This window comes from Rhamphochromis longiceps, linkage group LG4 (genome assembly GCF_057381845.1).
Source record: "Rhamphochromis longiceps isolate RC_006_pf linkage group LG4, R_longiceps_female_GT1.1, whole genome shotgun sequence".
In the NCBI taxonomy this organism is placed as follows: Eukaryota; Metazoa; Chordata; class Actinopteri; order Cichliformes; family Cichlidae; genus Rhamphochromis; species Rhamphochromis longiceps.
Genome location: NC_140560.1, coordinates 1664950 through 1692781, shown reverse-complemented (window position 1 = coordinate 1692781; position 27832 = coordinate 1664950). Strand labels below are relative to the sequence as shown.

The following is a 27832-nucleotide window of genomic DNA, read 5'->3' as shown; positions in this document are numbered from 1 at the left end:
TTTACCTCTGCCTGCATTTGTGAGCAGGGCCTCTACTGTTGTCTACTGTTGTTTAGTGAATGTAGAAAATGGTAGTTTTACAGGTTTTAGAATTGTTTTAGTAGATTGACAACATTTTATTACGTACATTTTAAGGGTGTTTTTATTTGTGCTCCCTGGCCCAGTAATAAACTGTTTCTGATCCGACCTGCTTCCTCTCTGTGCCCGTGGTATCTGACTCGCTTGTACCCCCTTGTATTTTAAAGAATCTTTCTTTTTAGCGTGACATTCTGGCGCGACCGCTTTAGTGTCGCCGCGCGTTACATATAGATCATATATAAACAGTTACAGCAATATGATGCAACAAACACAGCAGCTACTGATCCAAAATACTCAAAGCTTCATAGAACTGAAACCAACATTTATTTTAGCTCCATTCTGCTGCTGATACAGACTTTAGGTTTCTGAACATTAAACTTGTTGCTGCCTTTCATGGTGTGTAACTTGAAGGCCCTGAGTACTTTCTCCCACACTGGAAACACTGGGATGATCACATTATTTGAACATTACCTAATAAGACTGATTCAGCACAGACAGTTATGTTAAACTTTCCTAGCAGTCCTTCACAAACAGGGAACAGTCTGTCTATTCTCTCCATCTGTCAGCTGCTGCTGGCTCTTCCTCCTCCTCTTCCTCACACACTGCTGAGTTTGTCCTGGTGGATCATCAGGGCTGCAAAGCCTCACAGATGATGTGCAGCAGTGGGTCCCTCAGTCTGTCCTCACTCTGGACACTTGCAGTCGTCACACATGGAAATCAAATGTGTGATAAGCTGCAGGATTCAAACACAAGTGTAACTTATAAACACATGTTCATACTTTTATTCCACAATCAGAGAGAAAGAAACAGAGAGAGAGTGCAGGACAGACAGACAGGTGACAGTCTCAGGTGTACACACTGCTACACAACAGCACAGAGAAGCAGGATTTAGTGTTTGTGTTATTACGAGTGTAAACAAGAAGAGTTCCAGATGGTGCAGTGGACACATGTGTGACTGCTGTGATTAAAGCATCTTTCTTTCAGCTTAACGAGTGAACCGTCAGCTCGTTCAAACACACGTTAAAGTGCGTTTGGCTCGACACCACCGAACAGAGGCAGCAATATAACACAGCTAACATTAACAGTGCAGTGAATCCTGCTTGTGCCGTGATGTTCAGGACTGCAAACCGAGCAGCATCACTGACTTTCAGCTTGTTGTGTTTGTGGATATATGACTGACTTTAATTATCCACAAAATCATCACAATCTCTGTCAGATTAAGGTCGACTATATATATATATTTTAAAGTAAAGGCTTTAAAACTAAGTTAGTTGTACACATCACTAATGTCACATAACTTTGCCGACATGTGGCCAACATTAATGTTTTAATGTTCTTCGTTATTAAACATTCGCACATAAATAACTGACATCATATTCAGTACTTACTGTTAAAAGTTTACTATGCATTCTGGGATATGTTGGGCCATGAAGTCTACACTGCCACATCCTTAAAATTCAGGGAAATAAAGGACGCATTTCGAGCAGCCTTTGTATTGGGACAGCCTTCGTCGCGTCGCTGTGACGTAGTCGGCCTTAAAATGCAGCCTTTAAGGCTGCAGACCCTGAATCGGGATACAGCCTATGTCCACTGTGAACAACCATCCTTGAACAGAGGGCGGAGCTTTAACGCCCACTCACATCCTGGGCCATTTGACCTCAGGCAATCACGTGATAGGGTGGGGCTAGGTTTAATTATGGATTCACACGAAACCTTGGCTGATTGTGACCTACACCCATTTTCACACCTTGGCTCGTGTGATTAGGTAATAAATTAGGCTCGTGTGAGGATCAACAGGGGGTCCATGACCCCCTTGGGGGACACTCCTATAAGGGTTAAAAAAAATCTGGGACTCTCCTCCATTTGACCTTAGAAATGAAGAAGCTTCTTGGATGAAACGTTTTCAAGAAACTTAAAGAAGTCCTGATGCTTTTCTTTCAAAGCTCCTCAGACTACGATGAGCTGGATCACTGAGAACCTTCACATATCTACATGATGACACTTGCAACTCAAGTAACTTATTCTACTGCATGTGAGCCTGGATCATTGTTGTTTTAAGGATCAGAAAACAGATGCCTAAAAATGTGGTTTGAAACAGGACATGTGGTTCAGGTGGTACCACAGGAGGGGGGCTGCTTACTAATATGACTATATATATATGTAAAAGCACTGTGTGTGTGAGAGAGAGGTTATTGAGACTTGTAGTCAAGTCGATGCTTCAAGTGCTCAAATCGAGGAGAGAGACAGCGCTTTGAGCACTCCGGGAGAGTAGTGCTATATAAGTAGCAGTCCATTTAAGCATTTAAAACCACTGCTCATCCCCTGCACACTGAGTGGAAGAGTCTGCAGAGCAGTTCTGTGAGAGCTGACTCTCTGCTCACCAGCTGTCCAGAAAAAGATGGTCGGGATTATGCTCAGTCAATATTTCCCATGTGGGAACCAGCTGTTCAGGACTCTGGGTGATGATGTAATGACAAAAACAGTAGACGTGAATTGGATCTTCATATGTATATGTGTGTGTGAGCAACAGATGGCCCAGTGAGTTCAGTCAGTTTATTCAGAAGCCTGTAATGTTATGAGAGGAAACATGCCGAACAAGTCAAAGGATAAACAGCAAGAGTTTGTTCACGAAGCGGCTTAAACAAATCTAAACTATGAATCTACACATTCCTGTTGTGAGAAAATAAATCGGTAACAAAGTAAATCACGATTCATATTTTAAATTTAGCAGCCTGTGTTTACCTTGATGCACAGTGTTGGTAGTAAGTGAACCACATTCCTGCGACGTCAGCCTTGTTAAACAATGGAGTTTTGACTGACTTTAAAAAGTATCAAAAGATTAGTTTTTCAGGAGAACAATGCTCCAAAATATGCCACAAAGTTCTCTTTGACTATAAGCTGTGTTACATGATCTTACACCCACTAACCCCCAACTAAACCCAGCTGTACAGTAAGCATGTTTGCTGTGGGCTGTGGTTCACACTCTCAAACATGTGCACATTTTATCCAGGAAACAGGAAGTGCTGTTACCATGTTGATGTTAGACACCGCAGGTAGCTTCTCTGTCTGGAGTTTGTATGTTCTTCCTCCGCCTGCATGGGTTTTCTCTGCTCCGGCTCCTTACACAGTCCAAAGATAAGCATTAGTGATTAACCTAGACTGGCCATGTGTGTAAGTAAGATAAAGTGCTGAATGGAATAAAGCCCCGTATGGGTAAGTGTGGCTTAAAGTCTAAAGTGCTTTCAGTGGCCAGTTGGACTAGAAATGTGCTCTATAAATACCAGTACATATGTTAAGCCACACAACGTCCTTTTCCAAACCTATGAAACCCATAGTACAGCACTGGTACGCTGGAAATGCTTATTTACCCGAGCCATATCTTCTACCACTGACACACTCATTAGTTTTAATAGAGTAAAAAGCAGCTGTCTGTTCATTTTGGTTCGAGGGCTTCAGGCTGCAGCATTTTATTCTGAGAGGGTGAGTTGCACACCATCTTTGCATGAAGGCCCAGAATCTGGATATTTATAATGAAATGGTGGCTTCATATATCAAATATGTTTCATAACACATATATATATTCTTTAAAAAAGTTTTGGGGTAACATGTGTGATATTTGCACAATAAGGTTTTTGTAATTTGATGTTTTTTTTTTTAATGTGTGCTCAAATATGGGACTTTGCAGGAGTGCTGGATTATTTTGATACTCAGCCATCTTCTTACTGGCTAAAGAAGCTGACTGCACTCCACGAGCGTCTGGCAGCACAAATAAACCAGCTGCTAGTTAACGAGAGACACCCGGAATGGCTAACCGAAGGTCGGACGGTCCTGATCCCCAAGGACCCCAAGAAGGGACCGGTCCCCTCCAACTACCGACCAATAACCTGCCTCAGTACTACATGGAAGCTCCTGTCAGGCATCATATCGGCTAAGATGAACAGGCACATGGCTCAATACATGAGCGGGACACAGAAAGGAATTGGCAAGAATACCAGAGGTGCAAAACACCAGCTACTGGTAGACAGAACAATCAGCCGAGACTGCAAGACCAGACTGACCAACCTGTGCACTGCCTGGATTGATTACAAGAAGGCCTATGACTCAATGCCCCACAGCTGGATACTGGAATGCCTAGAATTGTACAAGATCAATGGGACCCTAAGAGCCTTCATCAGGAACTCAATGGGGATGTGGCGTACAACACTAGAGGCCAACTCCAAGCCCGTAGCACAAGTCACCATCAAGTGCGGGATCTACCAAGGAGATGCTCTGTCCCCACTGCTGTTCTGCATAGGCCTGAACCCCCTCAGTGAGATCATTAACAAGACTGGCTACGGATACCGACTACGGAACGGAGCAGTTGTCAGCCACCTCCTGTACATGGATGACATCAAGCTGTATGCCAAGAGTGAACGAGACATCGATTCACTGATCCACACTACCAGGCTATACAGCAATGACATTGGAATGTCGTTCGGACTGGAGAAGTGTAGTCGGATGGTAACAAAGAGAGGGAAGGTAGTCAGAACTGAGGGGATTGAACTACCAGAAGGCAACATTGCAGACATAGAGGACAGTTACAAGTACCTGGGGATCCCGCAGGCAAATGGGAAACATGAAGAGGCCGCTAGAAAGGCTGCAACCACCAAGTACCTGCAGAGGGTCAGGCAAGTCCTGAGGAGTCAGCTGAATGGTAAGAACAAGATCCGGGCCATCAACAGGTACGCCCTGCCCGTGATCAGGTACCCTGCTGGGGTAATAGGCTGGCCAAAGGAGGAGATAGAAGCCACTGACATAAAGACAAGAAAGCTCCTTACCATGCATGGAGGGTTTCACCCCAAGTCCAGCACCTTGAGGCTGTACGCTAAGCGGAAGGAAGGGGGCCGGGGACTGGTGAGTGTCAGCACCACAGTCCAGGATGAGACAACGAACATCCAAGAATACATTGGGAAGATGGCCCCAACTGACCGAGTGCTCAGTGAATACCTCAGGCAGCAGAAACCCAAGAAAGAGGAGGGAGACGAGGAACCATCATGGAAGGACAGGCCCCTGCACGGTATGTACCACCGGCAGATAGAGGAGGTGGCTGATATCCAGAAATCCTACCAGTGGCTGGACAAAGCTGGACTGAAAGACAGCACAGAGGCACTAATCATGGCAGCACAAGAACAAGCTCTGAGTACAAGATCCATAGAGGCTGGGGTCTATCACACCAGGCAAGACCCCAGGTGCAGGCTGTGTAAAGATGCCCCAGAGACAATCCAGCACATAACAGCAGGGTGCAAGATGCTAGCAGGCAAGGCATACATGGAACGCCATAACCAAGTGGCCGGCATAGTGTACAGGAACATCTGTGCCGAGTATAACCTGGAAGTCCCGAGGTCAAAATGGGAGATGCCCCCAAGGGTGGTGGAGAATGACCGAGCTAAGATCCTGTGGGACTTCCAGATACAGACGGACAAAATGGTGGTGGCTAACCAACCGGACATAGTGGTGGTAGACAAACAGAAGAAGACGGCCGTAGTGATCGATGTAGCGGTTCCGAATGACAGCAATATCAGGAAGAAGGAACACGAGAAGCTGGAGAAATACCAAGGGCTCAGAGAAGAGCTCGAGAGGATGTGGAGGGTGAAGGTAACGGTGGTCCCCGTGGTAATCGGAGCACTAGGTGCGGTGACTCCCAAGCTAGGCGAGTGGCTCCAGCAGATCCCGGGAATAACATCGGAGATCTCTGTCCAGAAGAGCGCAGTCCTGGGAACAGCTAAGATACTGCGCAGGACCCTCAAGCTCCCAGGCCTCTGGTAGAGGACCCGAGCTTGAAGGATAAACCGCCCGCAGGGGCGTGCTGGGTGTTTTATATATATATATATATATATACATATATATATATATATATATATATACACACACATACATACATACATACATACATACAAGGGAGGGGTAGAGAGAATTTGTGGTCCCTGCCAGGACAGACCTTTCTAAGCTGATTATACTGTCTCTGCACTGAGCCATAATTTAAGGGCGGCAGTATGTCAGTGTCAGTAACATTTATTTATAGCCGTTCCTTGATTTTGCGCACACACAGTTAGTTAGAGACTTGCTTTTAACTGGTAATGAACTTGTGTAATAGTTTTCCATCTTTTACTTTAAACAGCTTGCAATTTCTAAAATGCAAACAAATGAGGCGTTCATTAAAGTATTAAAGCATTTCTTATCCAATTACTGTATTAATTGATGGAATAATCAACAGAATACTCGATTACTAAAATAATCCATCACTGCAGCCCTAGAGATGGTTACAGAAATAATTAAATTGAAGATTTGGCTTAATATAAACAAATTATGATTATATTTGAATAAAAATTATGCTATTTGGAAATATCAGATCAGATCCACATATAAAGATTCAAATAAATTGAGTTGATATTGAGTCAATGAGGTGAATCATACAGAGGAACATGATGAATTTCAGTGAATGTCTCTGTTCAGTAAGTTACTACTTTGTGCTTGTTCAGACATTACAGTTAACATTCCCAGACTTGAGGTATTTGACTTTGATGTCAGGAAATAAAGTTATGCAGTTGCAAAAACAAGAATGGAAAGGTGACGTAGATGAGCTGTGAAAGTATGAAGATGCGTAGGCGAGAATGCAGAGAATCTTGGCGAGAGAGAGGATGCCTGAGGAATGCAGTAGTGTACTGGTACCAATTTCCAAGAACAAGCGTGATGTGCAGAGCTGTAGTAGCACAGATGGATTAACATGAAGATTCATAACATGAAGATATGGAAGAGAGTTGTTGAAGCTAGGGTAAGAATAAAAGTGACAATCAGCAAGCAGCGGTTTGACTTTGTGCTGAGAGTATTACTGTTGTGATATTTGCCTTGAGAACGTTGATAGAGAAGCATAGAAAAGGTCAGAAGGAACTTTACTGTGTTTGTATCTGTGGTGCAGGACCTGTATGAGGACGACAAAGTGGTGAGGTATGCGGTAGGAGTGACAGATGGGTCCAAGGTGGGAGTGGGATTACATCAGGAATGGCTCATATTTGCAGTAATGATGGATTCATCCATGAAGTCGTGCAGGAGTCTCTGTGGACTACGATGACTGCAGGCCACATTGTGATTTGTGATCTAGTGAGAGCGTGGAGCAGTTGGAAGAGAGCCTGGAAAGGTGGAGGTATGCTCTGGAGAGTAGAGCAATGAAATTTAGTATGAGCAAGTCAGGATATGTGTGTGAATGTGAAGGTGACAGGTTTAAAAGTCAACATGCAAGAGGTAGAGATAGTGAAGGCATACGACTTCGAATTTCAAAGGTCCAAAGCAGCAGACAGTGCACAAAAATAGATGAAGAGAGTGCAGGCAGGGTGGATGAATGTTAGGGGCGATTTGTGATACGATAGCAACAAGAGTAAAAGAGAAAGTTTACAAGATGGTTGTGAAACTTGCTGTGATGTATGGTTGACACTGACAAGAGGCTGCGTTTTTCATTCGGAGTGAGCAGGACTAAAAAGTACATCAGAGGGACAGCTCAGGTTTGAGGTTTAGAGATAAATGTTAGAGAGGTAAGGCTGAGATGATTAGGACATGTGTAGAGGAGGGATAGTGGCAAACAAAGACAAAGGATGTTAAAGAAGTAGCTGCCATCTTCCAGGAAGATTCATGGATGTAGGACATGCAGCTGGTTGGTGTGAGGCAGGATGTTGGAGACAGAAGTAAAGCATTTGTTGTGGTGACCCCACAACCAGCCACACAGGAAGAAGAGCTAAAACCCCAAAACCTGAACAAGGACTAGACTGATCAAGACATGATTTTTCTGGTGGCTGGTGGTTTAGCAGTTTGGACACATGCATCAAGACTGGTGGTGAACCATGCATGAGTTTTCTGAACGATATGACAAGTTTAATCAGCTAAATGCGTGAGAAGATGCAGTAATTTACTAATCTTCCAACAATGTTGTGTCAAATTAAAAATAAGCAAACGTGGTGCTTCCTGCAAAACAGAGACACAAAGCTAGGATGTCAAAAAGGAAAAGAAATTCTAAGACTGCATCATGATTTCAGTTTCCAAAAGGTTTGCCTGTCTTTTAGTCCATGTTTGTTCCAGTTTATTTAGACTAGTATAAAGACAGATATGGTGACTTTATTTAATCAGTCCAACCGCTGTATCACTTTACCTCACTGTAAGTTCCTCTTGTAATTGTAATGCCTCTTTATACCACAAGATGGTATAGTCAGCCAATGTAACATCCAGACTGCCCATACTCTAACATTAGCAGTGTTAGGTGTGGCTGTGTGCAGACAGGAATAGGACCCAAGGTGCAGACTCCAGAGACAGAACTTAAACAAAAACAGCTTTAATGCTGAACGCAAACATGACATAACTGGAAAATGTCAAAAATAAACTAACACCAGTGGACAGGCAAAACACACAGCAAAATAAACAGTAGATCACGACACAGACACAGAGAAACACTGGGCTTAAATACACAGAGGGAGCAATCAGGGAATGAGTAACAGGAGGGAAACACAGCTGGGACAAATCAGAGCTGACGAGACCAAAGAAGCGTAAACTGAACACACTGAGATAAGACACAGACCTTCAAAGTAAAACAGGAAACGCATAACACAGACTCACATGCAGGCACTACAGAGGGAACAGAGACGTGGGAACAGGGCAGACACAAACACTGACTGAACACGGGGATATAGGAACTTAAGATACACATAGACGCGAACTAGACAAGGGGATGCAGGTGATAGGGGAGACAGAGCAACTAAAGAAGACAGAGACATAAACCATAAGACAGAACTCAAAGAAACCAAAAACTAGAAAGTATAAATAATATCATAAACTCAAAAACCCTGGGTCGACGACCCAGGCATCCTAACAAGCAGTGCATATTTTTCTTTCATACAGTCCATGATTGTGACCTCTTATCCACCGTCCTGACAGACAAACAGTGAAGGCAGCATCTGTTGATTTTATACTTTTATTCTTTGGTCTAAGTACTCTGAGTCATTATAAAAACAGCTAAAATGTGCAAATGAACACAAAAGTGGTTTTTAATAACAACAAGCCAAACACCATTTTCTTCATACCACTCTCTCTAGCCTATTTTTGAACTATGCGTCTCGTTGGTGTTGTGGATGCACGTTAGCTACTTTCTGAGACAGAAATAAATGTTTGTGAGACAGCACAATACTGCTACCAGAATGAACCTTCTGTTAAGATTCATACTTAATGCAGAGGGAATTAAAACCCCACACTAGCTAGTAGCAGAAGAGCTGTGCAAACTAAGGGCTGAAATATCACATTCAAATAGCAAAGATTTGTCAAGATCAGTTTATCATATATCTTTATATCTGCAGTTCACTGAACAGTGAAAATAGACTGACAAATTATAATTGTGTAAAGTCATATACCTCTGTGACAAGGCCACAGTGAAAATGAAAGTCTTATTATTAAAACCCCTGGGGGGTCTTGGGTCGATTTGTGGCTATTTTCAAATTTTGATTACATGCCATTTGCACAGTGTTGAATGGACTATAGCCAAATTCTCCAAAAAAAAGTTTGATATGATTTTATTTCAAAATTCAAGTCTGACTTCCTTCAATTAGCTTCAGTGGCTAAGCTACAGACAAACTTACACTATCGGTCCTAGTGGTCGATTTGTGCCCCATTGAAACCCATTATAAACGCTATTTTTCACTGTACAATTATTACCATTAACGTAGTGGCGATGGCTTAAGTTTCACTTTCATTCTGGACTCAGGGCCTTAGAATTGTAATTTTTTTATTTGTCCACCGGGTGGCGCCCTTGCTCCACATTTGACCCGGGGCTGGAAAACAGCAAGAGCAACAGCGGGCTGCTTTGACAGACCTGCGGGAAATGAAGCCTCATTTCCGGCGTGCAGCAGCGGCTTCGCCCGCTGATCGGGCGGGACCATTTTTGGTCCCTAGGACCGTTTGAGGGTGCATTTATTTTTTTTAATCAACAGGAAATGACGTATTTGTTTTCACGTGGTAGCGGAAGTGTGTGCTGCAGACACGGGAACCGAACCATATGCTCCGGCGCTGCGCGAAACACACCCGCGGCAGAGGCACTCCTCCCCGGGGGAGCAGGAGCAGCAGCGCCGCCTGGGGACATTTTCGGCTTCTGCAAAAAAAATTAAAAACGGATCGAAATGAATGTTGGTGCCAATCTTTTGTCCATCTAAAGGCCTAATTATAATAACAATAAAATATTACTTCAAATGTTTTTTTTTGGAAAATATTTTATGTTTTATGTTTTATGTTTTTGGGGCAAAAAAAGCAGTGCGCTCATGTGACGAAACCGGGATATAAAGGGTTAAAATCCGCGAAATGTAATTAAAACTTGACATGAATATTTCAAGGAGAAGTAGGTCTAAAAGATTGGCTAATTTAAAGTGGAATAAAATATTAATATATAATTTTTTTATAGCACTTTTTTGGGCGTGGTCGATTTGTGGCTCTAGGTCCGATAGTGTATGCATTTTTCTAAGACCCCCCAGGGGTTTTAATAACAAAAACAGAGGTGAGTGAATTCTTGGGGCTGGCTCGGTACAGGTTCACGCTAAACTTTGCTCAGCTGACTGGCCCCCTGGCCAATGCGACCTGAATGGGTGCCTCAGATCAGATCCATAGCTTGTTTTTTTTGTGCACAGCTGAGATTCTTGGTCTTTGTTTGGCTTACCATCCTGTGTCATATATGTATATGCAATACTGGTCCATTTTCCCAATTCCAAAACCAGGTCCACTGTTTTCCATTTAACTTCCTTAACTGGATTCTTATGACCCGTATGAGTTCAAGCTCAAGTGAACAGTTTCCACTGCCCGGGATAGGAGGGTGTCTGAGGGCGGGAATCTGATGGCTGGACTTTAGTCCATGGGCCCGGCCGGGCACAGCCAGAAAAAGGGACACGGAACCATCCTCCTGCAGGCCCACCACCCACTAGAGGCGCTGTGGGGTTTGGGTGCAAGGTATACCAGGTGACGGCCAGGAGCAGAGGTGATCCCCTGCTATCTAAACGAGCAATTGGGACATGGAATGTCACCTCTTTGGTGGGTAAGGAACCTGAGTTATTGTATGAGGCTTAGAGGTACCGGCTATATATATATATATATAGTCGAGCTCACCTGAACGCACGGTTTGGGCTCTGGAACCAGTCTCCTGGAGAGGGGCTGGACTCTGTTTAAGTCTGGAGTTGCCCTTGGTGGGAGGCGGCGGGCTGGGGTGGGTATCCTAGTTGATTCTCCAAATCAACAGGATCTAACTGTTTCTTTCCACAAGTAAATGCTGGAATCTTTAATTCTGCTTGGCATCTCCGAATGGAATCTTTGACCAGGAAACCCCTGTCTGCTAAAACTACATCACCTGGGAGCAAATGAGATAAAAAATTTCTTTGTTCTGTAATAAACTTGCCACTTGTGCGACCTCCCCATCCAGAGGAGATGAAACAAATAGAACCTTGAGGTCAAATTGTAGCAATCTACTCGGTTTCTCTAGAAATATTTCTAAACAATCTATGATGCAAATGTAGCACCCCACCCGTTATACTGAGTCTAAACCCACTTACCTCAGATTGGACCCCCTAGGCGGGGTGTTAAGTTCGTTACCGCCTAGATACCACAAATGGTTCTGGTATAGACAGGAATCAGGGAAACTACCAGTAAACCCTTGCCTGCAGGTTAAACTTAACCGGTAGTAAGTTTTTTTTTAACACTTTATTTGTAGTTTTTCAATTATCATACATAGCATTCTTATTATTTTACAGATAACCACAAAACAACAATCCCCACAGATAACAAAGACAGATAATACCAAGATAGGGAAAGGGAAACAAACAAACAACAAAAAACAAAACAAAACAAAAAAAACCACAACAACAACAGGGGAGAAAGAAAAAGGGGGCGGTGCACCTCTCAATTGTTTTTACAGGACTGTTCCAGGGCAAACAAAAACATTCAAGATTCCAGTTCCCGACCAGGTAGATTGTTGACGTATGTTAACAGAGGGTCCCATGTTGTGTGGAATTTGCTGATGGATCCGTTGAGAGTACATCTGATTTTTTCCAGTTTGACATTTTGCATAACATCCCTTATCCAGTGGTGGTGTGATGGAGCAGTAGTAGACTTCCATTTAAATAAAATCAGGCGTCTCGCTAATAATGACAAAAAGGCAATGACTGCTCTGTAAATGGGCAGGGGGAACAGAAGTCACGATACCAGAGAAACAACCAAAAAAAGGGGCAAGGCGAGATGTTATAGGCATAGGCTTTAGAGATGACTTCAAAAAATGATGACCAGAAAGGAATAATTTTCAGACAGGACCAAAACATATGAAGGGAAGTAGCAGGAGTCTGTTTGCATCTATCACACGATGGGTCTATGTTCGGAAATATTTTTGCTAATTTAGCTTTTGAAAAATGTAACCTGTGTAACACTATTGTATCAGGGAGTGTCTTGAACACACAGAAGACGAATGGACCCTGGTAAGAGCCATACCCCACTCTTCGTCAGACAGCTGGGCACCCAAATCATTCTCCCACTGTTTTCGAATGTATGAAATAGACAGGTTACAACTATCCATAATATGTGAGTAAATAAATGATATTCTGCCTTTTTTCATCTCATTGACCCTTAGTATAGAATCCAAACAGGAAGGAGGGGGGAGAGTAGGAAAATTAGCAACCTTTTTACGTATAAAATCTCTGATTGGCAAGTATCGCAAGAAATGGTTATTAGTCAGACCAAATTTTCAAGATAGATGTTCAAAGCTAGCAAACATATCATTAATATACAAATCCTCAATACTGTGAATGCCCCTGTCTACCAAATTTTGAAGCCATTGTCCACTAAGGATGGTTGAAACAGATGGTTACGTATTATTGGAGAGTGAATAGAAATACTCTGAATACCCAGATGTTTTTTAAACTGATTTACAATGCGTAGCGATTGAGTAACAATTATGTTATCTTTAACATTATTAACTAGAGGTGGTAGGGGTGCGCAGAGTAAAGCTGGGAGTGAATGGGGCCTGCTACCAAGTCTCTAAGTTGCTGCAATTCTTCCTCCATAATAAATTTAGACCAAAAAACAGGGAAAATTAAATCAGCAAGGTGCTAAAATCCTATTACTCTTCCTCCTAAACCTGGATACTGCTGTCTTGTCTATAATCACACTTAAAAAAAAATAGAACCTTCAAACAGGTAAACTATGTTCTCTACAAAAATAAAACAATTTACAAGACCAAACGTCTACCTCAAATGTGCATCCTGTTGACCAACGCCAAGTATGTGACCAAGTGGTTGGCGGTGTTATAAAAGAAGTAATAAAATGACAACGCCACCTGGGGGGGGATTTCTAGCCCCCAGAAAATATGAACTTTAGAATTGAAATGTAATTAAAACAACAACGTTTGCACAGGTTCAGGGATGCACACTGAGGCCGGCTCAAATATTAACGACTTACCAGCAGCGGTGGACCAAAAGAAAACCACACAAAAAACCCCACTATAGTCTATTCACCTGAAGCTGTATGTAGCAGGTTGAAAAAGCTACATGTTTATCTTTGTAAGAAAACCAATTACCCCCTTATTTTTTGTTTAGTATTGTGACTTATTTTGACATTGTTATGTGTTGCCAGACCATGGTTATATTTCATTATGCCAATAGATGGTGCTCTTGCACTGCTGTGGAACTACCAGAGAGACTAGCTATAGGCTCTGCCCATGCGCAGCTCAGAAATAAATGAGTTCCGTCCTGAGCAAGACGCTAACTTCGGTGTCCTCTCTATTAATCCACAGGTACTGACAAACAAACTTTTATGTTACCGAACTGGTTCTAAATGTCATGGAAGTTGAGTAACAACTGTTCGGCTATATTTTGAGATGAGCGTGATGATGTTGTTTTGTGGTATTTTGTAATGAGTATTAGTGTATCATCGGCATAATGCTATAATGCTACGTAGCACTATAAGTATATGCTATGACAGTGGCAACCTGCGACTTCAGAAAATGTGTTGTGTTTGTTTTAGTGTTAGCCAAGCAGTACTGAGTACATGTATTAAGGGGAAAGCTTTTTGTTGGTGAAACAACGTTTGCAGTCGTCTGCCGCCATGTTGTGTTGCGTTCAGGGGACGCCATGTTCAAAAGTAATAGCGTATATGGCGCGAATGTGGGGAAAGGTTGTGTGAATGTGAGATGGGTTATTTCCATCTAACATCTCACACTCGCGGCTATAGCCACGAGTGTTTTGTTTAAGTTGTATGTAAAGTCATTTTGAATTAGTTTGTATTTATTTTGCTTTTGAGAGAATGCTTTTTGTAACTTTATTTTTGTTTATGAACTCTGTTATTTTATGGGAAGAATGCATGGTCTAGTGCAGGGGTGGGCAAACTTTTTGATTCGTGGGCCACATTGAGTTCTAACATTTGACAAAGGGGCCGGAACAGGAGTAGATAGATGGCATGCTTTGAAAACATCACCTCATTGGGGGAAAAATACACATCTTGGGATATGGAGAAAACATGTGCTTTAATTTCCAATGAAAATGAAGAAAAGCATTACAATAAAATCTCTGACTTCGAAATGAGTCTTTAAACACTGAAAATCAAATAAATGAATATTTTATTTTAAAGCACTGAAAGTTCTGTTATCCTTCAGGATATCACATCACTCTCCTCCTAACTCTTTTTTTTTTTTTTCCAAAAACGGTAGGAGATGCAGATGTACTTGTCCTGTTCAATTTGTTTCCCCGGTGCCAAAAGTCAACAACGACCAGTGCAAGTTGCAGCAAGTCAGTCTGTGAAGCGTTATATTTGATCTGCGCGCACTGTTCATTTTAACAACGTGCGTATCACGGAGAGACACACATTTTAATGGGAGCAGTGTTGTTGGTCTCCTTTTTTAGCCAGCGCATTAAAGTCTGGAGTTAGTTTTGTTGTGGCGATTCTCAGGATTGATCTGAGGTGTAGGTCTGTTAACTTGGATCTGTGGCTGGCTTTGTTGATGTTCATGACGCTGAATGTCTGTTCACACACGAAGGTAGAGCCGAACAAAGCCAACATCATCTGCGCTTTTCGCCTTAGATTTGGAAACGCGGCATCATTGAGTGAAGCATAGAAGTCATTTAGTTTCAGAGAGCTGAACTTCTCTTTTAAGGCAGGGTCGGACTGAAGGTCGATGAGTTCGAGCTGAAGCTCCTCTGGAGCTGTTTCGGGGTCTTGTGACAGAGGAAAGGCCACCAATTGAAGTGACTTGTCAATTTTATCGAAATCCAAAAACCGACGGCAGAATTCTCCGTGCAGTGCATCCAGTGACTTACTGTATTTCTTTACTTTTGCTCCGGCCTCTTTCAGCGTGGCTAGTGTAGGAAAATGAGTGAATGACTTGTTCAAAATCTGCCTGGAGAATAAAGCCAGCTTGGATTTGAAGGCTTTCACGTTTGTGTGCATGTCATGCACAAACAGCTCCTTCCCCTGCAGTTTCACATTGAGCTCATTCAAGTGTGAAAATACGTCTGTAGCAAACGCAAAGTCACACATCCAGCTCTTGTTGCTCAGCTCAGGAAATTCATCAGTCTTCCCCTGCCGCTCCAAAAACACGCCAATCTCCTCTTTGAGCTCCCACACTCGTTGAAACACTTTGCCCAAACTCAACCAGCGGACACGGGAGTGATAAAGCAGGTCCTGGTGATCCGCATCAGTTTCCTCCAGGAACTCAATGAACTGACGGTGCTGAAGTCCCCGTGCGCGTATGAAGTTGACAAGTTTCACCACAGGATTCACAACATGATTCAGCTGTAACACCAATTTACATAGAGATTCCTGGTGGATGATGCAGTGGAGGAAAATCACATCCTGGTCAGGGTTTTCATCTTTCACTTTATTCTGGATTCTCCTCAGCAGGCCAACGTTTTTTCCCGTTAAATTTGGAGATCCATCTGTGGTGACGTTAACAAGCTTACTCCAGGGAAGCTTCATGTTTTCGATGGCAGCAGACACTCGTTCAAACAAGTCCTCTCCCCGTGTTTGTCCTTTCAGAGACTCCATTGTCAAAAACTCCTCCGTTATTTCAAAGGTTTCGTTGATTCCTCGGATAAAAATGAGGAGCTGAGCAGTGTCTTTGACATCGTTGCTTTCATCCAGTGCTAAAGAATAAAAAGTGAATGACTTCGCCTTTTTGTTTAATATGCTGGTGATATCTTCATCTATTAGTTCTACACGGCGAGTCACTGTCCGCCGTGATAAACTGATTTTCTCAAATTTGTCTTTGGTCTCCGGGCACAAAATACCTGCTGTCTCTACCATACATTCTTTTAAAAACTCGCCCTCTGACAGTGGTTTGCTGGCCTTTGCTATTTTGAATGAAAGCATAAAACTGGCCTTGGTACTTGACTCTTGAATGGCAGTTTGACGGTGAAAAAAACTTTGCTGAGCCTTCAAATTAGCTGCCAACTTCTCAGCAGCAGATTCCCGTTCTTTTGTTGAGAGCTTGCTAGCATAATTTGCGTGCTTTGTGGCAAAGTGACGGCTAATATTATACTCTTTAAAAACCGCCACAGTTTCTTGGCATATCAGGCAAACAGCAGATGATCGGTGTTCAGTGAAAAAATATTTAGTTGTCCACTCCTTTTTGAACACTCGACATTCTCTGTCCACTTTCCTTTTCTTGGGTCCGCTCATCTTCATAGAGGGGCGGTAGGTCACAGGGTAAAGTGCAAACGTGGAGTAATAGGCCTACGCCGCTTCACCTCAACAAAGCCAATATATCTAGAGTGCGCCATCTAGTGAGGAAACATCAGAATTGCAGGGGAAATAAAACATTAACAAGGTTAATTTATTAAATTTTTTTCAAGTTTGGCGGGCCGGATCAAAACGTTTAACGGGCCGCACATGGCCCCCGGGCCGTAGTTCGCCCATGCCTGGTCTAGTGTGATTTGTATTGTGTATATGTGGAGAAATAAATGAGGCTATGCCAGCTGACCACATCCCCACTCCACCATCACACCCTAACACAGACTCTCACACACAGCCCATTCTACCACAGGACAGAGACATCTCCACCTTTCCCTCATCCATGCTAAGAGACACTGATACGCCCACCAAGAACTTCAACATCCCAGCTTCAGTGTCACCGGCGCCTAGTGTCGCTGGGGTTTCCCCTGGCAGGACGAGTCGTCCGTCCAGAGGATATGACCAAGTTTTGAGTCTCAGTGATGTGGCAGCTTTGTTTCCACGCAGAGAATTCAAGTTGCATGGTGGACAAATTTCAGATCTTGGCTCGGATATGTCCTACAGTAGTCTGTGCAAACAAATTGATGAGGGGTTACAAGAAGGGTTTACTGAGTGTGAAATAATCAGAACCGTGCTAAAGATAATGAAGCCTGGTACTCTCAAGGAAATGTTAACCAACAAAGATGATTTGACAGTTGATGGTTTGAAGAAACTTCTCCGCTCTCATATTCGAGACAAGAATAGCGCTGAACTCTTTCAAGAGCTAAGTAATGCTAAGCAGCAAGACAAAGAGAGTGCACAGCAGTTTTTGTACAGAATTATAGGGTTAAAACAGCGTGTACTATTTGAGTCACGACAGCCTGGTGCAGACTTTAGCTATGACAAAAAGCTTGTGCAGGGCACATTTCTTCACACACTTTATCAAGGGTTCAATGAAAAAAAAAACAACTATGTGAGACAAGACCTCAAACCTTTTCTTAATGACTTGCAGGTTAGTGACGACTTTTTGCTTGAACAGATTACAAAGTCCACCAGTGAGGAAGCTGAGAGACTGAGGCGACTGGGTACAGCATCTAAAATCAGACCTGTGACTGTAAGCTCAGTCAGTGTTAGCCGCTCAGCTTGCTAACACGGACTTGACTGAGCAAGCGAAGGTTGACACTGAGCTACAGGCTAACCGTGCAGCTATTAGAGAACTGACTGCCCAAGTGTCTTCACTGACCAGACAGCTAACTAAAGTGGTGAGCCAGACTGATAGTGTGACATCTGGAGACTCCTGCTCACCCCTGAACCACCCTCCAACACCTCCAGCTGAGAACCGGGGCAGATGTGGTGATTGTGTACAGCAAGGCAAAGTGAGCTGCCCCCACTGCTTTGCGCGTAGCCAGCCAGGAGACCGGGCTATTGGCTGCCTGCGGCGTAAGGTGTCGGGAAACGGGGTGAGGTCACTGGAGAGGGGCTGCCAGTGACCGAACAATCCGAGGAGTCCCCAGCACACACCAGTTTTGCTAAGACTTCAAGTGTGGTGAGATCAAATGCACCCAGTCCTGCACCACCAGCGAAACCCACTGCACAGCTTATTGGGAACAGATGTATGGTCTCATGTGCCATCAATGGAGTACCACTTAAGATGCTGCTTGATTCAGGGGCCCAAGTGACTATGGTATCAAGAGCGTGGATAGAGAAAAACATCCCCCACATTAAGATCAAGCCACTCGAGTCCCTCCTTTCAGACAAGCCCCTGGAAATAGCGGCAGCTAATGGTACAGACGTTCCATTTGATGGTTGGGCAGACACGGAACTTCAAATTCAGAGTGTGAACTATGGGCATGTCGCCATACAAGTGCCAGTGCTTATCAGTCAGCACAACCTTAACTGTCCTATTTTAGGCAGCAATGTAATAGCTGAAATCCTAAAAACCAATAAAGAACAGAAAGGTGGGGCTGACCTTTCTGCGCTCCTCAAAGAAGCGTTAAGTGTCAGCAGCAGTGCAGTAGATGCTCTAGTTTCAGCACTTCAGATGCTCACCCCTGATGAAATAGATCCTGAGTGCAGTGTGAGAACAGGAAAAAAAGGTGTAATGATTCCTGCAGGACAGATTTGTGAAGTAAAGTGTAGAGTCAGAGAATGGCCAAGAGGTGGCCCACGACTCTTCCAACCAGATCTAGAGAGCAGCTGCCCTGAGGGTTTGGAGTTGTTCCCAGCTTTGGTAGATGTCCCCAGTGGGTTGACAAAAATTGTTAAGATTCCCATTCAGAATCCTACCAAACATGACATTTTTCTCTCCAAAAGAACAGTCTTAGGTACATTGGAAGAGGTGACTGAAGTAAAACCTGTCAAGTATCTCTCTGCTGACGCAGGGTCATCAGCCCATATAAATGTAAAAGTGTGTTCAGTTCAGCTAGGTAACGAAAAGCACCAGACAGAAGTCAGTGAAGGTCAGAGATGGCATCCACCTGTTGATTTGTCCTACCTGACAGAGGTCAACATCGTTTTTTGGACACCACTCAGGCAGCCAGCAAGGAGAATGTGGCTAAACATGTCACTCTTGGTCAACATGCCGACAATGTTCCACACCACATTAAAATGAAAAGATATCATAGAAAACAAAAAGAAAGAGTGCATTTCAGGGCATCATAGACTTACCCAAACTAAATGCAAAGCACTTCAAAGAATCTGTAAAGATTATAAATAGCTGGCCTTTCAGGTAAAGTTTTCTTTTAATCAGGACATTAATGCACACATGAAAAAGGAAAACAAACAATATCATGCCTTTTTTCAGTTTTGTTCTTTCTTGGAATTCTAGATGTTTCATAAAACCTGATGATCCTCCATGCAAGTGGAATAAATGCAGACCAGAACAAATGAAATTAACACATAATAAGAAGCCTCCTAGATGAGAAGCCTTTAATAACATTTAAAGAAGTCAATTTACCTTCTTTTCAAGCTCTTAAGACTACCATGACCTGGATGACTGAGAACCTAAACAGACACATCCCTTGGCTCGCTTGCTCTCGTCACTGCAGTAAACACTTCAGTAGTTGAAGCAAGTTCATCAAACACAGAGTATTTTCCCCTCGTTCCTTATTCTTTTCCTTACTCCTTACTCTAATCAGTCAGGGTAAGTGGTCACACGAAGGTGGTTGTATCATGGTCCTGGATCTTGGACTTCCACTTTCTATTGCTATTAGAATTGAATGGTTTTTCTGGGCTTGTTTTACTGTGATTTATGAGGCCTATGGCTTCTGAGCTCTTATATTCCTTACATTCTGTGCTCTTTGGCTTAACCTAGGTTTTAAATCCTGCATTTAGTGTAAAAACACAACCAGTTTTTAGATTATGTAAAGCCAGGAAGGAAAGATGGAAAAACCCTGATGTTGTACGTTTACAACCTTCTTACAGATCTGTCATTAAAACACATTATAGTCTGATAAATTCACCAAGGTTCAATAATGATAGTTTTAGCGTTTTTGTCATTTGCACCCCTGGGGTGTTTTAACGGTTTGAGAGTTAGTAAAGAATAATTTCTCTGATAAGGTGGACCTTCTGGTTCTGTTGCACACACGCACATATAAAAAGGGATATTTCAAGTTTTGCGAAAGAAAAGTCATGATCATATCCCTCAGTGGCAGGGTGTGGTTTGTGTTGGAGCAGATGTTTCAGGGTGTGGTGACCTCCATCATCCAATCCCGTCTCCCCTGTAAAGGATGTTGCCGGGACCAAAGGGAGTGTGGTGTGGCAGCTGGAAAGCTGCTCAGACAGAGAGTTTGTAAAAACCTATAAGCAATACAACCCATAGCAAAGTGCGTGTGTGTGGGGGGTCGTCATTCTTGTCACACCCTCCAGCCGCACAAAATGATCCCTGTGAGTTTTGCTTACTCAAATCAAAGACTGTCTTAAATCAGGTGATATTGTTAAAAAGTTTATAGAGTAAATCACTGTTTCAAATAAGATAACATACACTCAACAAAAATATAAACGCAACACCTTTGTTACTGCTCCCATTCCCCATGGGATGGACGTAGAGACCTAAAATTCATTCCAGATACACAATATAACCATCCCTCCCAAACAGTGGTCACAAATCAGTCCAAATGTGTGGTAGTGGGCACATCTGCTATATTGAGATAATCCATCCCACCTCACAGGTGTGCCACATCAGGATGCTGATCTGACATCATGAGTAGTGCACAGGTGTACCTCAGACTGCCCACAACAAAAGGCCACCCTGGAATGTGCAGTTTTTTGCGCTATTGGGGGTCTGGGGACCCAGAACCGGTCAGTATCTGGTGTGACCACCATTTGCCTCATGCAGTGCAACACATCGTCGCATGGAGTCTATCAGATTGTCAATTGTGGCCTGTGGAACGTTGGTCCACTCCACTTCAATGGCTGTGCGAGGTTGTTGGGTATTCGTGGGAACTGGTACACGCTGTCGTATACGCCGGTCAAGCACATCCCGAACATGCTCAATGGGTGACATGTCCGGTGAGTATGCTGGCCATGCAAGAACTGGGACATTCTCAGCTGCCATCTGCCCTGAACAATGTGAACCATGATTCATCCGTGAAGCGCACACCTCTCCAACGTGCCAGACGCCATCGAATGTGAGCATTTGCCCACACAAGTCTGTTACGGCGACGAGCTGGAGTCAGGTCAAGACCCCGATGAGGATGACGGGCATGCAGTTGAGCGTCCCTGAGACGGTTTCTGACAGTTTGTGCAGAAATCGTTTGGTTGTGCAAACCAATTGTTCCAGCAGCTGTCTGGGTGGCTGGTCTCAGACGATCTTGGAGGTGAACCTGCTGGATGTGGAGGTCCTGGGCTGGTGTGGTTACACGAGGTCTGCGGTTGTGAGGCCGGTTGGATGTGCTGCCATATTCTCTGACACGCCTGTGGAGACGGCTTATGGTTGAGAAATGAACATTCAATGCACGGGCGACAGATCTGGTTGACATTCCTGCTGTCAGCATGCCAATTGCACGCTCCCTCATTGCTTGTGGCATCTGTGGCATTTTGCTGTGAGACAAAACTGCACATTCCAGGGTGGCCTTTTGTTGTGGGCAGTCTGAGGTACACCTGTGCACTACTCATGATGTCAGATCAGCATCCTGATGTGGCACACCTGTGAGGTGGGATGGATTATCTCAATATAGCAGATGTGCCCACTACCACACATTTGGACTGATTTGTGACCACTGTTTGGGAGGGATGGTTATATTGTGTATCTGGAATGAATTTTAGGTCTCTACGTCCATCCCATGGGGAATGGGAGCAGTAACAAAGGTGTTGCGTTTATATTTTTGTTGAGTGTATTAATGCATTAATTTTGGGGTTCAGCACACAGAGCTGTAAAAATAACAATTTTAATTCAGCCTAATCATTTTATTACTGAGTGTGCTTAAAACATGTTGTAAATATGTTGAAATGTCTCTTCTCCAGCTGGCTGTAAACCAAAACTCTTAACATGCTCCTGACTTTCTCCAGGGTGGCAAGATTGTACAAAATAAATATTTAATGACTTCACAAAACAAGAATTGGGTACACAAGTTTGAATTTATTTTGGATTTTCTTTAATCCACACAGGATAAAAAGTATACACATATGCTCAAATATATACATGTACCCCACTAATATTTGGTGAAATATCCCTTAGGAAGTTGACAAGATGCTAGTCATCAACAAGCTTCTGGCATAATTCTGGCTGAATAATTGACCAATATTCTTGGCCAAATTAGTAGAGTTCATGTAAATTGGTTGGTTTCCAGGTACGGACCTGGCTTTTAAACATAATCCACAAATTTTCAATATAGTTAAGGTGGGGGCTGTGGGAAGGCTCCTTCATCCATCCATCCATCCTACACTCTTCCACTTATCCAATTCAAGGTTGGGTGGTAGGCGGGGGACTAACCCAGCCTTCATAGGACAGACACTCAACAGGGTGCCAGTCTGTGGCAAGGGTATTCCAGAAGCTTACTTTAACCTGGTTCATCCATTTCAAAACAACTTCTGATATGTGTTTGGAACTTTGGAATTAATCCTCCTCCATTATTCCATCCACTAACAGTCTTCCATTTACCACTACCACTGGCAGCAAAATGACCCCGGAGCATGATGCTACCACCACCATGCTAAAGATTTGTACAGTGTTCTTGGGTTTGAAACCATTACCACTCCTGGTAATGGTCCCGCGTTTATATACACCGATATGAACATGAATGTCAGGCTAATTTCAGGCTTTAACTGTTTTCTTGGAACTGTTTCTTTTCCAGGGTGGAATGATTGTACACCATATTTCTTTAATGACTTAAAAAAACAGTATTGGGTGCACAAGGGATAATACAAATTTTGTATTATCTCTGATGCAAACAGGATAAAAAACACACTACCAGTCAAGCGTTTGGACACACCTTCTCATTCAAAGTTTTTCTTTATTTTTACTACTTTCTACATTGTAGATACAAACTGAAGACATCAAATATATGAAGCAAAGATATGGAATTATGTAGCAAAGAGAAACTTGATGACTCTAAATATGTCTGTTATCTGAGTGTGACAATTTCAGACATCTTCGATATGCTGGCAAAGTGGTAACACATTTGACTAGTTAATTTTAGTGTTTTAACTAGTGTTCTCAGCGTTAATCTCGTTAAAATGACGTGCGTGGGGCTTCATGGCGTCAAGGCATTAGCACGGTTAGCTTGTTAATGCGTTAGCGCCGTGCAGCCCTACGCATGGGGTGATCCGCGGTAGCTCAGTAACGGAGATTTGACGCGTTAATGTGGTTATGGCATTAACGTCATTTTATCGAGATTAACGCTTACAGCACTTGTTTTAACTCATGATCTTGAAATATTCTGTCGTTTAGAAATGGCTTCAAGTTTCTCTACTTAGATCCTCATGGAGCTCTTGGACTTTCACATTGTTCTGAGTACTGTCAAACCCGTAAGTGCTTTTAAAAAGTTTTTCTTTTTTGCTGACAAAGAAAAATTACCAGTAACTCATAATTAATGAGAAGTTTATAGGCCCTGGTCTTGCAGAGTTAAAAGACATTGTACAAACTCCAGTATCACTTATTAAAACAGTTAAAGTGGGAGTCTGTTTATATATTTGAGCCTGTTGAGAGAGGTGGAATTAGAGAAAAAAGATTGTCCCCTGGCTTATGTCTCATTACATCTGAGAGAGGGTTAAAGGACTTTACATCTAGCTTTTTATGTTAAAAGTGATAAGGAGTGCTAAAACAGAGTTTAATTGTATGGGTTTGCTAATAGTAAATCTAATAATTAAATTCTTGATCAAAAAATGTAATCAAAATGTAAGAGAGAATTGAGAAGATTTTGCTGTGGACAGAAAACATGCGGTCAAAGTAGCTCTCTATGCAGGTGAAACATGCCGTCCTTAAGCTGTGAAAGCAGAAAAAAAAAACTATCCGAGAAAGTCCTGCAATATTAGGAGTGGCAAAATCTAGAGTTTGGCACATCCTGAGAAAGAAAGAAAGAAAGTGGTGGATGATTGCAGAATGGTTTCCACAGTGACGAGAAACTCCTTCAAAACAGCCAACCAACACTTTCCAGGAGGTAGGAGTATTCATATCAAAGTCTATAGACTTCAGGCTGTCATTGCCAAAACAGGGGTTTCATCCAAGTGGCAGAAATGAAGAGTTTATTTTCAGTTATTTAGTTTGTCCAATTACTTTTGAGCCCCTGAAATGAAGGGGTTGTGTTAAAAATGTTTTAGTTCCTGACATTTTTACACAATGTTTTTGTTCAACCCACTAAATTAAAGCTGAAAGTCTGCACTTCACCTGCTGTTGTGTTTCATTGTTGAGTTGTTTCATGTAAAATTCATCTCTGTCCAAACTGGACCTAACTGTTGATGGATTAAAGACGAATCAAAAATAAAGTCAAACTTTTCTTGCTTTTTGAATTCATTAAAGATTCATGCTGAACAATCATTCCACTTTAGAAAAAGGGTAGTTCAAAGATGTAATTAAAAACCTCAAATTACCATGACCTTCATTCCTATAATTAGTGTATGCAAATTTTTGAACAGAACTCTACCACTTATCATTGCAGCCAAAAAGCTCAATCTGCATCTCATCTGATCATAACTTTTATGATCAGATGCATTCGGTCTGTCCATGTAGGCTGCTTCAAATTTCAGTTGAGCTTGAAGGTGCTGATTTTGGAGCAGGGGTCTTGGTCAGCATTCTCTGTCCATAGCAATGTAAAGCCAATAGTTCCCTGTTCATGGCAGGCTTCAGCTTTGGTGGTTCCTGAGTTATTTTTGAACGTCTGAACAATTTTGTGTGATCCAAGGGTGAAACTTTGGGTAATTTCCCAGACCATGGCAAAGTGATGACACGTCAGAAACCTTTCCAGTTACATGTACATGTTTTATGTAAATCTACAATTCTCTTTCTAAGGTAGTTACTGAGCTCCCATTTTTCTGAGTACTGGTCAGTTCAATGTCAAAAAAATCGTTTTATATGGGCAACAAGAAACTTCCAAATTATTAAAAGATTTAAGTGAATGTATGTATATTTTTGCCCTGCTTGTGTACCTTTAACCCTGTTGTGGATTAGAGAAAATAAAAAAATAAATTCAAACCTGCTCATCCAATTCTTCTTCTTTAAAGTCATTAAAGATTTATGCTTTACAATTTATTGTCTAAGGAGCTTGGAAAGAAAAATTTACAATTCATTCCAAACTTGAAAAAAAAAAACAGTTCAAAGAAATCAAGCCAAAAATGATGAAGAAATGTAAAATTCTACCTACAACTGTATGATCACACTCTGCAACACCACCACCACCTGTCGCCATTTCCAAAGACATACACTTAGACAAGTTTCATATTGAAAACACTGAAATATTGGACATGCCCCTTGCTACAAAGGTAATTTGTAAAAGTGAGCTTTGTTGTCTGACACTGAAGCGGAGGGAATTTGCAATTAACTTCCTGTAGATACCTGACAAGAGTATCTTCTTACTGAAAGTAAAGCTGGGACCATGGTTGGTTTTGTCCTTCACAAGTTTTGCAAATTGTTGGCGTGGTCAAAATTGTTTGTTAAACCCAGATGTGTGTGTGTGTGTGTTGTTTGTTTTTCAAATCACTGTTTGTAAAGGTGAGGACTGTTTCAATGAGTACACAATATATTACCATGCAACAACCACACATGGACACCCTTAGACATGTGCACTGTTCAAATACACGCAGGAGACATCTACTGGACAGCAGCTTAGGGCTAGGATACACGGGTAGCATTTGGCAGCAATACCGCCAACAGGAGGAAAATGTTTTCTATTAAATGTTTGGTATTCACAAGACCTCAAATTTTTCATGATGAGTAATGCTGTTGAATCAGTATTCTGGGTCAGAGTTAAGTATAAATTTGAACCACCTGCAGTTTCACCAGTGAACCATGTATGGTATGGTTAGGGTTAAGTTAGATTTAAGACGTAAACTAGCATACTTTCAATAACCGGACTTTATCTCCACTGCATATGAATTTTTGACCAACACTTCATCTGTGATATGATTTTAATTTGGATGTCCGAAATAAGTGCATAGTCACTATACAAGCATAGAACCTAACCCTTACCCTAGCAGCATGTTGTTTTGTTATTTTGAAGAGGCGAATGGAACATATATTTTTCTTATGCAATACACATGGGGAGAGAAATCTAAAGCAATGAGCTGTCAGACATTGCATCACATTTTAGCACTCATGTGATAAAGTTCAGCCGATTAAAGTTTTCTGACTTGTTTCTAGATCTTTGCAGATGAAACCATTTGGTAAGGATTCTCAGCTGAGGTTGTCTCACATGTCTCAACTGTCATTGTAAAGCACTTTGACCTATCTAAGAGCTTCAAAAAGTTACCCAAGTAACAATGCCTGAAAACATCAGATATCCTCCATGTTGCCCCAACAGTAAAACATTATAATAAAGTTAGATTTATTTCATTTACAACAACAATAAACATTGTTTAGATAACCAACCAATTTCAATAGTTCTTGATTTCCAAATGGGATTTTTTCCCGTGCTGGAAAAGGTTGATTCCTTTTGTGATGAAAACCTCCAATCTTCCATCCAACGCTCAGGCTTTCTTCCTGTGATTTATTAGTGCTCTCTTTTTCTGTCAGCGTGTTTTTTTCTGCAACACAAAAGAGCAAATGTTCAAGAATGATAAACTGAGTGTTATTATTACAAAAAATATATTATCTGTATTATCATAATACAGTAAAAGGTACAGTAATGAGAAGTACTAGGAGTGCAAATCTCCAGCAGTGCAGCTCACTTTATGGGCAGTATGTAATTTTAAGGTGATACTATTGTATTTTGTATATATTCATTTAGTTACCGTGTGCCAATTTGAAAAATGGCACATGTGAAATGTAAAAGTGAGATCAGAGGTTAAATGTGACACGATATATTGGATATATTGATGCAAACTATAATGTGATATTTAGATTGTCCATATATGATATCCTAACGTATATACACGACCTCACATTTCTGTAAATATTTTATTATATCTTTTTATGGGACAACACTGAAGATATGACACTTTAATACAATGCAAAGTAGTCAGTGTACAGCTTGTATAACAGTGTAAATTTGCTGTGACCTCAAAATAACTCAGCATACAGTCATTAATGTCTAAACTGCTGGCAACAAAAGTGAGTCCACGCCTAACTTGTGCCCAGAGTGTCAATTTTGTGTGTCAGCCATTATTTTCCAACTCTGCCTCTGTTGGCCATGGAGTTCACTAGAGCGTCACAGGCTGTCACTGGAGTCCTCTTCCACTCCTCCTTGATGACGTCATGGAGCTGGTGGATGTTAGAGACCTTGTGCTCCTGCACCTTCCATTTGAGGATGCCCCACAGCTGCTCAATAGGGTTTAAGTCTGTAGACATGCTTGGCCACTCAAGTTACTTTATTTAGCAAGGCACTGGTCTTTTTGGAGGTGTGTTTGGGGTTGTTGAAACACACTG

At 42.2% G+C, this 27832-nt stretch overlaps 1 protein-coding gene across 1 annotated transcript; it reads right to left on the bottom strand.

Annotated features, from left to right (window-relative positions):
* Positions 1-14976: 14976 nt before the first annotated feature.
* Positions 14977-27754, bottom strand: LOC146670763 (general transcription factor II-I repeat domain-containing protein 2A-like). The gene is made up of 2 exons (XM_085405025.1): positions 27586-27754; positions 14977-16250 (listed from the first exon to the last, which is right to left on the bottom strand). The coding sequence occupies exons 1-2, from the start codon at positions 27752-27754 to the stop codon at positions 14977-14979; spliced, it is 1443 nt and encodes a 480-aa protein (XP_085261151.1).
* Between the last annotated feature and the right edge of the window lie 78 nt (positions 27755-27832).

Bases quoted from the DNA above. Each gene is read 5' to 3' on its own strand.
- LOC146670763 (XM_085405025.1), bottom strand. From the start codon at position 27,754: ATGTCTACAGACTTAAACCCTATTGAGCAGCTGTGGGGCATCCTCAAA. The intron at 16,251-27,585 runs GCAGAGTTGGAA...TTTATTCTTTAG, and splicing joins GAACTCCATGGCCAACAGAG to CACTGGATGAAAGCAACGAT.